Genomic DNA, 14,282 nt, shown 5'->3' with positions numbered 1-14,282 from the left:
GGCTCCGTCTCAAAAAAAAAGGCAAGTTAACATATTTCTGGAATGGCTAGGATTGTATATAGGAATTGGGCCTGACGACCTTTCAGTGTTAGGATTTTATGACCCTATCTACAATCTCATGAACTCTTTGTCAATTTCTTCCTAACAGGGCATGTTGTATAGTTTGGTTGGAGGCCAGGGGAGTGAGAGGCTATCTTCAATGAATCTTGGGTATAAACACTACCAGGGTATTGACAACTACCCCCTGGACTGGGAATTGTCGTATGCCTACTACAGCAACATTGCCACCAAGACACCCCTTGACCAGCACACACTGCAAGGAGATCAGGTATGAGAGAGAAAAAAGGTTGGGAATGGTTATGGCCCTGTTTACCTGCTTTCATGAAGTGTCTGCCCCTGTGGCTGCTTTTGTAGTTGGCCTTCAGAGGTTGAACATAATCGAATGGAGAGAGGAGCTTTCTTGCACTCTCCAATTCCTATTACCTGGCTGTGTTCTCAGGCTGAATGCGGGGGCAGCCCTACATTTATGCATGAAAAGCTTTTCATTTGTGAGAGGACTGGTATGTGAAGAGTCAACTTAGCCTTGGGCAGATTTTGATTTTGCAAAAAAGTGTGTACCTACCAGAAACATAGGCATCTTGTCTTTGTGCCAATACCCTATGAGATGGTGAGGTCTGGAGATGTTAGGTGGGATTGGGTCAAATTCAGTGGAGGCAGGAAGCTGTAAGGGCTCCTTTCAATGTGTGATGAGCAAGCAATGTCTACAATGGACACAGGCAAGCTTCCTACCCAGCTATGTTCCCCCTGCTGGGTGCTTAAGAAATGTCTGTCCCCATGCCATGAGCCTTGCTACACCAGTGCTCCCAGGTGACTGACAACAGGGTGTGATGATTGAAGATTCCACCCTATCCCAGATGAAGGACTAGATGAGGGACACTAACTCCAGCCCCCAATTTTGCAGGCTCCCAAATATTATTGATTCATTGGACAAAAAATCAGTGACTCACATCTCCCAAAAGACCATAATGTATTACATTACACCAACTGATGGTTTGCTTCCAGACTTCTTTCAGAGGACAGGGAGTAATAGGGTCCAACTAAAAGGTGATAGTGTAAGAATAAAAGAAAGCTGCCTCTTGATACAGATCTGCATCGAATGGTGGTAGACAATAAAGTGGTTGCTTCTTATAAGTTTTTGGTTTTTTTTGAGACAGAGTCTCACTCTATCCACCAGGCTGGAAGGCAGTGGTGCAATCTTGGCTCACTGCAACCTCCATCTCCTGGGTTCAAGCGATTCTCATGTCTCAGCCTCCCGAGTTGCTGGGATTACAGGCGTGTGCCACCATGCCCAGCTAATTTTTTTATTTTCAATAGAGACAGGGTTTCGCCATGTTGGCCAGGCTGGTCTTGAACTCCTGACCTCAGGTGATCTGCATGCCTCACCCTCCCAAAGTGCTGGGATTATAGGCGTGAGCCACTGTGCCTGGCAAGTGCCATAAACTTGATTTGCCCCTGCTTAGTGAGCAGCTCTGAGAGACAGGCTTAGCTAGGTTAGGATTGTTGAATTTTAGGCTGCGTGGCTGACTGGGAACCAGACCCCTGGTCCCCAGCTCTGCCCCTGGATTGGGCTCAGAAATCCTCAATGCAGAAAATTCAAGCTTTGATGTTTGGGAATGGTTGGTTTCTGGAAAAGAAATCTAGAGTGGTTACTGGGTGGCTATGAAGTAAATGACTTGAAGATATGCTGTCAGTAAATGTTGAACATGAGTCAAGCTCTAAAACACCAAAAGGCTGTCTATGTAGGCACTCTAATTCCTTTTGAAAATAATGATTCCTTCTGAACAAACTTACACACCCTTATAATTTATACATGTATTTTCTGTCTGTATAATTTAACCTCAATTTACAGGAATAGATTTATTAATTGGTAAAGTTTTTTTTAAAAAAAGAATTGTTCTAAAAAATTTGCACAAAGCCAAGCCAAAAAAAAACTGTTTTTTTAAACTAAGCCTGGATGTGTTAATAATGTTCTACATGTATATGTTATACTTTTAAGAATTCAAATTCAGCATAAATTAGCAACAGGAAATGATATGTTGCTAACAAGCTCCTTTTCTTTTGAAGATTTGGCATATGAAATGTTGTGATTGCGAAAGAAAACGTTTAATTGGTCAGAACCAGAGGAGATGAATAGAAAAGATCCGTCTTGCAGCTGAAAAGTCACCTGATTAAGAATCACACATAGGAATTATACAGTTAGAAGAGTTGTGTCATAGCTCATTTTCTTAAGAATGTGTAATTAATGGCTTCTTAAGAATTTAAACAGGTGTCATATGTTGATTTAAATGTTCTTTTGTTGAGAAATCTATTAATTCACCAGCGTAAAGTAGTAAATGAGAAGACAGAGAAAGCCAGACCTCTAATTAACAAACCAAGGACCCATCAATAACTGCTTTCTTGATTCTTGTTTCATTCTCTCTTTTGTGTAACTCATGGTTCACATCATTTCATCTTTATTAGTGCTCTCCCTTCACATCGCTTTCTTTATGCTTTAGTAGGACTCTGCTTCAGGATAGACAGAAAGAAGGTGGCTAGTACTTCGGTTTGTTTCTGCAGCTTAATTACAAATGATTAGTCCTCGCATTCTGCCCACTCCTCAAAAGCTGCTCTTCCTCCAGGTTTGGTTGCCAATCTTCTGTTCTCTCTCTACATTTTCTGGACAGAGATCTCATCTACACCTCTGGTTTCAGCTGCCCTCCGCATATGATAATACTCAGACTTAATCTCTGGCTGTTTTCTTACAAATCCCCATCTGCCGTCATTGTCACATACTGCAAAAGAAACACATCCCTCCTCATCTCCATTCCCTGCAAACACCTCAGCAGATGGCACGATTGTTCATGCTAGAACCTGGGGAGTCATCTTGGATCCTCCATCATCCCACCAGTCAACAACCCCCAACAGCTTTCCATGCCACTTTTTCTCTCCTCCCCACGTGCACCCCTGCTGCTGCCTGAATTTGTTGCTCATCATCTCCCCTCTGAGCTCCTACAACAGCTGATGGGCTGAATTGTGTCTTGCCAAAATCCGTATGTTGAGGTTCCAATTCCCAGTACCTCAGAATGGAACCATACTCGGAAATCAGATCTCTGGAGTTGATTAAGTTGAAATGAGGCTGTTAAGGTAGACCTCTAATCCAGTAGGACTGGTGTCCCTATAAAAAGAGATTAGAGGCCAGGTATGGTAGGTCACCCCTGTAATACCAGCACTTTGGGAGGAGGAGGCAGGCAGATCACTTGAGGTCAGGAGTTTAAGACCAGTCTGGGCAACATAGTGAGACCCCATCTCTACTAAAAATACAAAAACTAGCCAGGCATGGTGGTGTGCATCTGTCATCCCAGCTACTCGGGAGGCTGAGGCACGAGAGTCACTTGAACCTAGGAGGCGGAGGCTGTAGTGAGCTGAGATCATGCCACTGCACTCCAGCCTGGGCTACAGAGCAAGACTCTGTCTCAAACAACAACAACGAAGAGAGTAGGACACAGGCAACACAGACGGATGACCACATGAGGATGCAGAAAGATGACGGCCATCTGCAAGCCAAGGAGGGGGGTCTCAGAAGACACCAAGCCTTCCAACACCTTCATTAGGAACTTCCAGCCTCTAGGACTATCAGAAAATTTCTGAGTCACCTAGGCCGTGGATCTTTGTTATGGCAGCCCTAGCAGATGGAGACCCCCTCCTCCCCCGTCTTTCTTTCTTTCTTTTTTCTTTTTTTGAAACAGAGTCTCACTCTTATCACCCAGGCTGGAGTGCAGTGGCACGATCTCAGCTTACTGCAACCTCCACCTCCTGGGTTCAAGCTATCCTCCTGCCTCAGCCTCCCGAGTAGCTGGGACTACAGGCATGTGCCACCACGCCCGGCTAATTTTTGTATTTTTAGGGAAGACGGGATTTCACCATGTTGGCCAGGCTGGTCTTGAATTCCTGACTTCAGGTGATCCGCCCACCTTGGCCTCCCAAAGTGCTGGGATTACAGGTGTGAGCCACCTCTACCAGCCATCCTGGTCTTTCTGTCACCAGTCTTGTGCCTTCCCATCCTCTCCCTCAGGCCAAGTTCGCCACTGCACACTGGAATCACCTGGGGGCTTACAGAACATCTCTGCACGGAATCCACCATGGAGGGTCTCATGAAAGTGATGTGGGGTGTGGCCTAGGCACATACATGTGATATGCAGATACATGTGTACGTGTATGTGTATATTTTAAAATAAGCCTGCTGTTCAGCAGGCTTTAACTCTGCAGTATCAGAGATGAACTTCTGAGCTGCCCATTCTAGAGATGTTGATTCTATAAAATGGCAGCAACAACAACAACAACAACAAAATACAGTCCTCAGGGGATTGTACCCTGCAGCCAGGGTTGAGAAGTACTCACCCGGAAGAATAAGTCTAGCTCATCGGATGCCGTATGAGACGTTCTTCGATCTGGTTCCTTGCTACCTCCCCAACCAAACTCGCAACACCAAACTTTTGGCCAGGCCTGGCTGTTCCCACCTCCTGACCTTGCCTGTCTGCTTACTGGTTTGCTTTCTCCATGCCCCTCCCCTTTCCCCTCTGACTTCCCACTTTGATTCTTATTCTTGCTCAGATGTCACCCCCTCTGGAAGTCTTCCTGGATCTCTCCTTGCTGTGCCACCGTCACATCTAGGCACATCTCTCCGATTGCTCCTGCGCTGGGTGTTGTGTGCAGGGTGACAGAGCTGGCTCCCCAGTAGACTATGAGGTGCCTGAGGCAAGGACGTCATCTGTTCACCTCTGTGTCCCGGGGCCCAGCACTCTGCCTGACACATAGTTGGCGCTCAGTGTTTACTGATGGAAAGATGGCTAGAAGTGGGTGCAGAGGTCACCCAGTGATGAAAAGAAAGTCAACTGCAGTGTCTTGATGCTGGTGCTTTTCGAGGGGACCCGTGTTTCGTTGTTGACGGCAGGTACCCAGAGCCCTTGCCATGAGCCCCTGCCTCTCTTGCATGCAGCACCACCATCGTATGTGACACCCATATTTGGGGAATCTTGGCTGTTTGCTTCCCTGTCTCTCCACCCTTACAGCTGATGTTTCCCCTTCCAACTTACAAGTCCCTAAAGTGTTAAATTTCTACAAAGAAAACACACGCACTCCTACTGGGAGCCTAACATTATAGCTGATTTTAAACATGCTAAGAGGCAAGTTCCTCGTGGCGGTTCTGCCAGGCCCTGAGGTGGGCGGTTGAAGTGCAGGCTCCGCAACTGCCTGTTCCTCCAGCTGAGCCTGCTCCTGAGTTCCCAGGGGTGCTGGCAGAACTGTTCTATTCCACAACTTCAGGGAAGGCAGAGGCTTCTGGAAAATGTGGGGCTGCCGAGAGGCTTCGCTCCTCAGCTGCAAAAACTAGAGGGTTTTTTTTTTTTTTGGTCTTCCTTTCTTCCTTCCTTTCTCTCTCTCCCTCTCTCGCCCTCACCTGCTCCCCTTCCTCTCTCCCTCCTTCTCTTTCTCTCTCTTTTCCACTTCCTTTCTTTCTTCTCTTCCTTTCTCTTTCTCCTCCCTCTCCTCTTTCTCTCTTCACTACCTGTCTATTCCCCCTGTCTTTTCCTCTCCTTTTCCTCTCTTCCTCTCTCTTTCCTCTTCCTACCCCTTCTTCTCTCTCCCTCTTTCTTCTTTCTGTCATTACCTCTCTTCCATTCCCTGTCCTTCCCGCGTCACTGTCCCAGATCTTACCTTTCTTCTTCTTTTTTTTTTTTTGTCTTTATGCTCTGTTGGACTTAGAAAGGAAATATTGTCCAACAAACACAAAACCATACTGTTTTGTTTTTGTTTTTGTTTTTTTTGTTTTTTTCGAGATAGAGTCCCTCTGGAGTGCAGTGGGCTCGTGCCTCAGCCTTCCAAGTAGCTGGGACTACAAGTGAGCCACCATGCCTGGCTAATTTTGGGCATTTTTAGTAGAGATGGGGTTTCACCATGTTGGCCAGGCTAGCCTCGAACTCCTGACCTCAAGCGATCTGCCCACCTTGGCCTCCCAAAGTGCTGGGATTATAGGCATGAGCACCTGGCCACACTTACTGTATTGATTAAGGTTTTCTTTATTTTATTTCTTAAAATTTTACACACACACACACACACATATAATTTTTTTTTCTTTAATTTGAGACAGGGTTTTGCTATGTTGCCCAGGCTGGTGTCAAACTTCTGGGCTCAAGTGATATGCCTGCCTCAGCCTCCCAAACTGCTAGGATTATAGGCGTGAGCCACTGCGCCCCAGCCTTCACCTTTCCTGAAGTTGATGACACACAGACAGGATATGTTGTGAGCACTGCCCTCTGTGGCCTGCAGGCTGACTGGAATGAAAGGCGTGTCAGCATCCCCGGGACAGTGTGGAGCCTTCTCTGGGGCTTGGTCCTGGGTGGTCTGAGGATTGCTTTGTCTCCAGACACGGCCTCCCATGACTTGCTCAGCAGTATTAAGATACAAACTTCTGAGCTGCTCATTCTAGAGATATGGATTTTATAAAACGGCAACAATAACAACAATGAAAACCCAAAAGCCATGGAGGATCCCAGAACTGGTCAGGCTGGGATGCTTGGTTCCTGCCAGTGTCCACCAGCTCTGTCCCTACCCCACACACCCGCCCAGTGTTGTTTTTGTTTTTTTTTCCCAGTCCACAGCTTCTTCCCGGCTTTTCCTGCCCACAAAACTGTTTGAATGAATGGACAACTGAACACTTTCCTTTTAAAGGTCGTTCCTGCCTCAGAAGTCTTTGTATTAATATGTGGTCTGCTTTCACAGAAGCCCTCAGGAATGTGACCATGATGTGATGCTGGTTGCTATTGTAGTGACCCCAGAACTATGGAGAAGGCAACCCCCACCTGGGTGTGGCAGGCAGCGTGTGGTGGCTCCAGGGCCAGATTTGCCTAGGTTCAAGTCCTGGGTCTGCTGCTCACTGGCCGTGAACTCTAGGATCATTCTGCTTACCTCTGTGTGTTTCTCACCCGTAACATGGAAGCCATGATGGTCTGCACCTGTCATGTTGTTACAGCACAGATAAGTCAATCCAGTACAGCCAAGCACACAGGATGAGCTCCCTAAATTGTTTCTGGCCCCAACACACCCTCCCCCAGTTCTAGTCCTTCTGTTTTCTAAAGCATAAAATTCTCTTAGATCTTCATCCCCACAACCTAAGGCTTTGAGTTGTACTAAACTGCAAATACCAATAGGGTTAACGTTCTAAATAGCAATTAGCCATTTACACTTTAGTATGAGTTAAGGCCCTAAAAAGTGGTGAGTTGTCATTTACTGAGAGTGTGCCATGACCCAGGCACTTTGCTAAGCTCTTTCACAAACAATCTTCTTTTAAAAGAAATATTATATTTTATGTTCCGGGGTACAGGTGCAGGACGTGAAGGTTGTTACATAGGTAAACGTGTGCCGTGGTGGTTTGCTGCACCTATCAACTCATCATCTAAGTATTAAGCCAGCATACATTCACTATTTTTCCTGATCTTCTCCCTCCCCCCACCCCCCAAGAGGCCCCAGTGTGTGTTGTTCCCCTCCCTGTGTCCATGTATTCTCATTGTTCATCTCCCACTTACAAGTGAGAAGATGCAGTGTTTGGTTTTCTGTTCCTGTGTTAGTTTACTGAGGATTATGGCTTCCAACTCCATCCATGTCCCTTCAGAGGACATGATCTCATTCCTTTTTGTGGCTGCATAGTATTTCATGGTGTATATGTACCACATTTTCTTTATCCAGTCTATCACTGATGGGCATTTGGGTTGATTCCATGTCTTTGCTATTGCTACAGTGAACATATGCACACATGTATCTTTGTAATAGAATGATTTATATTCCTTTGGATATATACCCAGTAATGGGATTGCTGGGTCAAATGTTATTTCTGGTTCTAGGTCTTTGAGGAATCGTCACACTGTCTTCCACAATGGTTGAACTAATTTACATTCCCACCAACAGTGTAAAAGTATTCCTATCTCTCCACAGCCTCACCAGCATCTGTTGTTTCTTGACTTGTTAATAATCGCCATTCTGACTGGCATGATCTGAATTCTAACTCACCACTATCTACCTGGCATGAGATGGTATCTCATTGTGGTTTTGATTTGCATTTCTCTAATGATCAGGGATGTTGAGCTTTTTTTCCCCTACATTTGTTGGCTGCATAAATGTCTTCTTTTGAGAAGTGTCTGTTCATGTCCTTTGCCCACTTTTAAATGAAGTTGTTTGGTTTTTTTTCTTGTAAATTTGTTTAAGTTCCTTATAGACTCTGGATATTAGACTTTTGTTAGATGGGTAAGTTGCAAAAATGTTTTCCCATTCTGTAGGTTTGTTGTTTGCTCTGATGATAGTTTCTTTTGCAGAAGCTGTTTAGTTTAATTCATCCCATTTGTTAATGTTTGCTTTTGTTGCAATTGCTTTTGACATTTTCACATGAAATCTTTGTCTATGCCTATGTCCTGAATGGCATTGCCTAGATTTTCTTCTAGAGTTTTTGTAGTTTTGGGTTTTACATTTAAGTATTTAGTCCATCTTGAGTTAATTTTTGTATAACATATAAGGAAGGGGTCCAATTTCAATTTTCTGCATATGGCTAGCCATTTCTCCTAGCACCATTTATTAAATAGGGAATCCTTTCTCCATTGCTTGTTTTTGTCAGACAAACAATCTCATTTAATCCTCATGCAACCTTATGAGGTCAGAAATTGCCCAAAGTCACACAGCAAATGAGCAGTGGAGCCTAGATTTGAACCTAGGTCATTCTAGCTCTTTGCACAGTGAAAAAGAATGGCTCATAGGTTGGTGCCTTTGATGTAGCAGATGCCATGCTAAACTCCATTTTATGGATGCAGAAACTGAGTCTCAGATAAAGTAACGAGCCCAAGGCCTAAGGTAAGTAGTGGTGAATTAAAATTCAGATCCCCTCCAACTGATATGAAAAATTGTGCTCTTAATGGTCCCACCCTGCTGCAAAGCTCAGTAATTCCAGCAGGGCAGTGGGGCAGGCCAGGTTGACACAGAAACAAAAGGCAAACGTTTGAGCCCAGGAGTTCAAGACTAGCCTGGGCAACACGGAGAAACCCCGTCTCTACAAAAAATACAAAAAAAAATAGCTGGGCTTGGTGGTGCATGCCTGTGGTCTCAGCTACTCGGGAGGCTGAAGTGGGAGGATCACTTGAGCTCAGGGAGGTCAAGCCTGCAGTGAGCCATGATCGTGCCACTGCAATCCAGTCTGGGCGAAAGAGTGAGACCCTGTCTCAGAAAAAAGGACAAACATGTTTCCTCTTCATAGTCACCATTTACGTCACCACCCAGATACATGAGTACTTCTCACGATGGGAAGGCTGGGTAAAGGATGTGGGCCCCACAACCAGCCGGCTTGGATTTGACTCCTCAATTTGAAGAACTATCTGATGTTGGGCTTGTTACTTAACCTCTCTGGGCCTCCGTTTCCACATATGTGAAATGAGGATATTCATGGTGACTGTCTTATCAGGTTGCAAAGATTTGATGAGTCAATCTGGGCAAAACAATTAGGACAGTGCCTGGCACATCATCCATGATGGTTCTTATGAAATATCACTGACAGAAAGACCTAAGAATATCAATCACTGCAGGGTAGGAATTGTGTCTTCATGAGTTATGTCTTTATTCAAGGAGGAAACAAAACAAGGAGAAAAAGAAAAACAACCAAAAATAAAAAACAAAACAAAACATTAAGAGCACCTTCCATATCAGACTGAGGGGATCTGAATTCTAACTGATCACTAACCACCTGTGGGCCTTGGGCCAGCTACTTTATCTGAGACTCAATTTCTGCATCCATAAGTGGAGTTTAGCATGGCATCTGCTACATCAAAGGCACCCAACCTTTTAGCCATTCTTTTTTACAGTGCAATAAGCTAGAAAGACCTAGGTTCAAACCTAGGCTCCACCACTCATTTGCCAAACAGATGAACAGAAAACCTCCAGCTGAGAACTCCTTCTCAGGGCAGCTCAGGCTTCAGCACAATTCCAGGCTCCCCACCCAGGACAGTGTCCTCTGGAGTTTAAGCTGAAGCACTCGCTCATGGGGTGCCCTCCATACACACTGTCCATAAGCTTGGCCAAGCATGGACCAGATAGAGTGGTCTGTGCCCAGACTGGATTTCAGCACCTTCTCACTAGAGGGCGACATCCCATGGGAGCGCCAGAGAGCTGTGTCTTTGGAGTCAAGCCAACCTGGCAAGGCCAGCTCTATAGTTTCACCTGGAGTTCATGGTTTCACCCTCTGAGCCTGTTTCTTGGCCTGTAAACTGGGGACAGTGATACCTGGATTGAAGCTTTGTTATGAGGATTAAGTGGAAAAAAAGAAAAAAAGGAAAAAAAAAAACCACATATCTTAAACACTGAGCATATAGTTGGTTTCAATAAAAGGTAGTGCCGTCGTTATTCTAAGTGTTACTATTAACTTGGTGGCCTCCTCAGGTTAGCTGTCCGGCAGGAATGGCTACTGGCTGGGTTTTGAGCCTAGCACAATCACCAAGTCTCAGCCCCCGAGTCCCCCTGGAAAGGACCCCTGGCTTCACGAGGCCAGTAGAAGAGGCAGCTGAGAGACATTCTGAGGAACGGGGCTGCAGACTCAAGTTTGTGACTCTCAGTACTTTTTTTTTTTTTTTAGACTGAGTCTCGCTCTGTCCGCCAGGCTGGAGTGCAGTGGTGTGATCTTGGCTCACTGCAAACTCTGCCTCCCAGGTTCAAGTGATTCTCGTGCCTCAGCCTCCCAAGTAGCTGGGATTAGAGGTGTGTACCACCACACCCATTAAATTATGTATTTTTAGTACAGATGGGGTTTCACCACATTGGCCAGGCTGGTCTTGAACACCTGACCTCAAGTGATCCTCCTGCCTTGGCCTCCCAAAGTGCTCAATACTCTTCTTAATTAACTAACAAAGAAAATCAGGCCTGGCTCATTCTGCTCTGGGGCTTCTTTTCCAAACTAGTGCAGACCCAATTTTTTCACCATCTGCCTGTGGCATGGCTTTGGGCATGGGGAGCCCTCTCTAGTATCCCCCTTATGGCACTATTAGAGCGACCTCATTATGTATAAAGAGAGACCGTGGAACAACAGGACTGGATTTTTAATAAACAGTGAAAGTTTATACATCAAAATGAATTTTATCTTCTTCAAAGGAGTCAGATACCTGGGAGGCTGTGTGCAAATTCTAAACATTTTGTGAACTTTCCCTTTGGGTTCTTCTTTAAAGCCTCTAGCATATTCTTTCTTGCATCCTCAGAGTTAACATGCCCTCTTCTTTTCAGGGTAGATTTAATTTTTGGAAATAGCCAAAAGATATTTGAAGCAGAACCTGCGAAATAAAAGAGGTTAGTCATGCAGGATAGTAATACGTTAGAATCAAAAATAAGGTTATACTTAGAAAATATTGATTTGCCTTTTTGATTTTGCATGTGTATAATCTGGCTCTGAAATCAGTGGCACGAAGTGGACTTCGAAACAAGCCTGAGCAATAGAAGTAGATGTGGAAATAACTTCGGTTTCTCAAGGCAAATACTTTGATAGGAACAAACAACCGTTTAGATATAGAAGATGTGATACATTCCTTTAAAAAGAATTTGACCTTATGTCATTGTAGGCACACCTCATATTTCAATTATTCATGTAGTTTTTCTTGAGCAATTGCTGGTTTAAGAATAATGTCATGTCTTTTGGGTGCTTATATCATTTGGATATTTCCTTCCTTCCTTCCCTCCTTTCTTCCTTCCTTCTTTCCCTCCCTCCTTCCCTCCTTCCTTTCTCCCTTCTTTTCTTCCTTCCTTCCCTCCCTCCCTCCCTCCCTCCCTCCCTTCCTTCCTTCTTTCCCTCCTTCCTTCTCAGGCATATGTTGAAACAATTAGACTAAAAGATGATGAAATACTCAAGGTACAAACCAAAGAAGATGGAGATGTCTTTATGTGGTTGAAGCATGAAGCTACCCGAGGCAATGCAGCAGCTCAGGTAAAAACGCAGGCTACTGTCTTGGGGATTCTGTCAGCCATGATAGACTGGGTTATACCATGGTAATGAAACATCTCAAACCGCAGTGGCTTAAAATAATGCCAGTTTATTTCTTACTCACACTACATGTCCAATAGGGGTTGTCAGGGGCAGGCCATAGTTGTCACAGTCCCTTAAGAGTCCAAGCTGACAGAGGTTTCCAAAACCATTACAGTCGGGCCATGGCCATAGCGCCTTACCAGCTGGCTAACGCTTCTGCCCACAAGTGGGATATTTCATTGGCCAATGCATATCACGTGGCCCCTCTTGACTTCAAGTTCTGCCACTCACCCAGAAAGAGGGAAAGCCACAATATTTATGACCAGCTCTAAAGAGTACCATCAGGTGCGCTGATGCATCCATCAGAGAGAAAAACAAGATGCACCCTGGGGTGCAGGGGAAATTAGACAGCGTCCAGAAGACCATGAACTCAGCTAGGAGAGCAATAGAAAGTCATTTATGGCTTGTTGGACCAAAAGGATCAACCTTGTCTCTTGAACATCTCTTGTCTTTGGATGGACTTTTAAGAGGTACGAGAAAGGGCAGACAGTTGGGAAGCACCCTCTCTGCTTCCCTGCTTTGATTTCACTATGAAGAGGAGCCCTTTGTGGGAGCCTGTGAAGGCTGATTGCACCGGGAGGAAGCCTCCTTCCCATAGGAAGGATTTAGTTTTGGCTTAGTGCTCCCTGTGAGTGCAGCAACATCGGGAAGAGTCTCTGGGGCTGCTAAGGAGGCTGAAGCCCAGAGATGGGAAAGGGAAAGAAAAAAGAAAGGAGTCACAGGCATTGACAAAGCAGACAGTACAGGGGCTTTTTTTTTTTTTTTTTTGATTCAGGGTCTCACTCTGTTGGGCAGGCTGAAGCTCAGTGTCGTGATCATAGCTCACTGCAGCCTCAAAGTCCTGGGCTCAAGTGATCCTCTAGCCTCAACCTCCTGAGTAGCTGGAACTATAGGCATGTGCCACCATGCCATGCCCTGCTAATTTTTAATTTTTTTGTAGAAATGGGGTCTTGCTATGTTGCCCAGACTGGTTTTGAACTCCTGGCCTCAAGCAATTCTCCTGCTTATGCCTCTCAAAGTGCAGGAATTAAGGCCCACCACACCTGGCCCAAGAGGCTCTTCTATAACTGGTCTCCCTCCTCTCTATAGGGGTCTTCCTCACATTTCAGGCGATACTTTGCTGGAAGTTATAAGTATTGGGGAGGAAAAGGGAAGAGAACGAGATGAGAGGAGAAGCAGAAAGAAGGAAGGAAAACAAGGGACCCATGTGGAACTAGAATGTTAACACACGTTGCTCTGGCCACGTTCCTGGGCATCTGTCCCTGGTCTGCAGTCTTTCTAGTACAGGAAGGAATTCCAATGTATAGCTCTGGGAATGACTCTGCCAGAGCCATTTCCTGGGTGTGCCAGAGCTTCCATTAACTTTTCTAACCATAGGCACTTCTTTCTTCCTTTGTTCACTAAGTCTTTGTTCAGCAGCTTCTATGACCTGCTGAGCTCTGCTGGGTTGGGGGGCTAACAGACAGGGACAAAGATAAGTAACATCTTGAGGTTCCTCCCTCCCAAGAGCTTCCAGCCTCCAGTCTGATGGTGGAGCCAGCCATGTAGACAAATGATAAGATGAGAGATCAGTGCTATAGAAGGATGCCCTAATGATACAGATGTGCAGAGACCTCCATGCCAATCGCTGGGCCAAAAGAAAGGGCAATACCTCCCAAAAGAGTGCCATTTGAGGAGTTCTGATTATTGAGAAGTTCCAGCTAGCCCTGGTCCTGGGTACAGTAGATACACACACACACACACACACACACACACACACACACACGAACCATTTCTGGCTTGCATTAAGGGCTTGTATTTACATAAGTCCACATTCAGGGCTCTGGCCTCCAGTTGGAAGACAAAGTGTATCTAATCCTTGGTTCTCAATCTAAAACATTGTAAAGTAGGTTTGCTCTCCCACCTTTCAAAATCTTGTGTTAAGCATTATACAGGAAAAGTCATTGTTCTAAATTGCTATTATCTTTAAGCAACGATTGGCCCAGATGCTGTTCTGGGGGCAGCAAGGTGTGGCCAAGAATCCCGAAGCAGCAATTGAGTGGTACGCCAAGGGCGCCCTGGAGACGGAGGATCCTGCGTTAATCTATGACTATGCCATTGTGCTATTCAAGGTAAGAATCACTTAATTCTTGCTGAAATTGTGCAATTC

At 45.3% G+C, this 14,282-nt stretch overlaps 1 protein-coding gene across 8 annotated transcripts in view; it reads left to right on the top strand.

The window, feature by feature from the left end:
• The window catches only part of SEL1L3 (SEL1L family member 3), a 144,043-nt gene that overhangs the window by 60,976 nt on the left and 68,785 nt on the right, over window positions 1–14,282 (top strand). For all 8 annotated transcript variants that reach the window (XR_008547467.2, XR_010156498.1, XM_063809442.1 and 5 more), the window contains exons 11-13: window positions 149–328; window positions 11,915–12,034; window positions 14,104–14,244. Coding sequence is in view for 6 of the 8 variants with exons in the window: in XM_063809442.1 (XP_063665512.1) it covers window positions 149–328; window positions 11,915–12,034; window positions 14,104–14,244 (441 nt within the window). In the remaining 2 variants the exon portion in view is untranslated. The remainder of the gene's footprint in view (window positions 1–148; window positions 329–11,914; window positions 12,035–14,103; window positions 14,245–14,282) is intronic.

This window comes from Pan troglodytes, chromosome 3, assembly GCF_028858775.2.
Source record: "Pan troglodytes isolate AG18354 chromosome 3, NHGRI_mPanTro3-v2.0_pri, whole genome shotgun sequence".
NCBI lineage: Eukaryota > Metazoa > Chordata > Mammalia > Primates > Hominidae > Pan > Pan troglodytes.
This window is presented reverse-complemented; position numbering and strand designations above follow the sequence as displayed.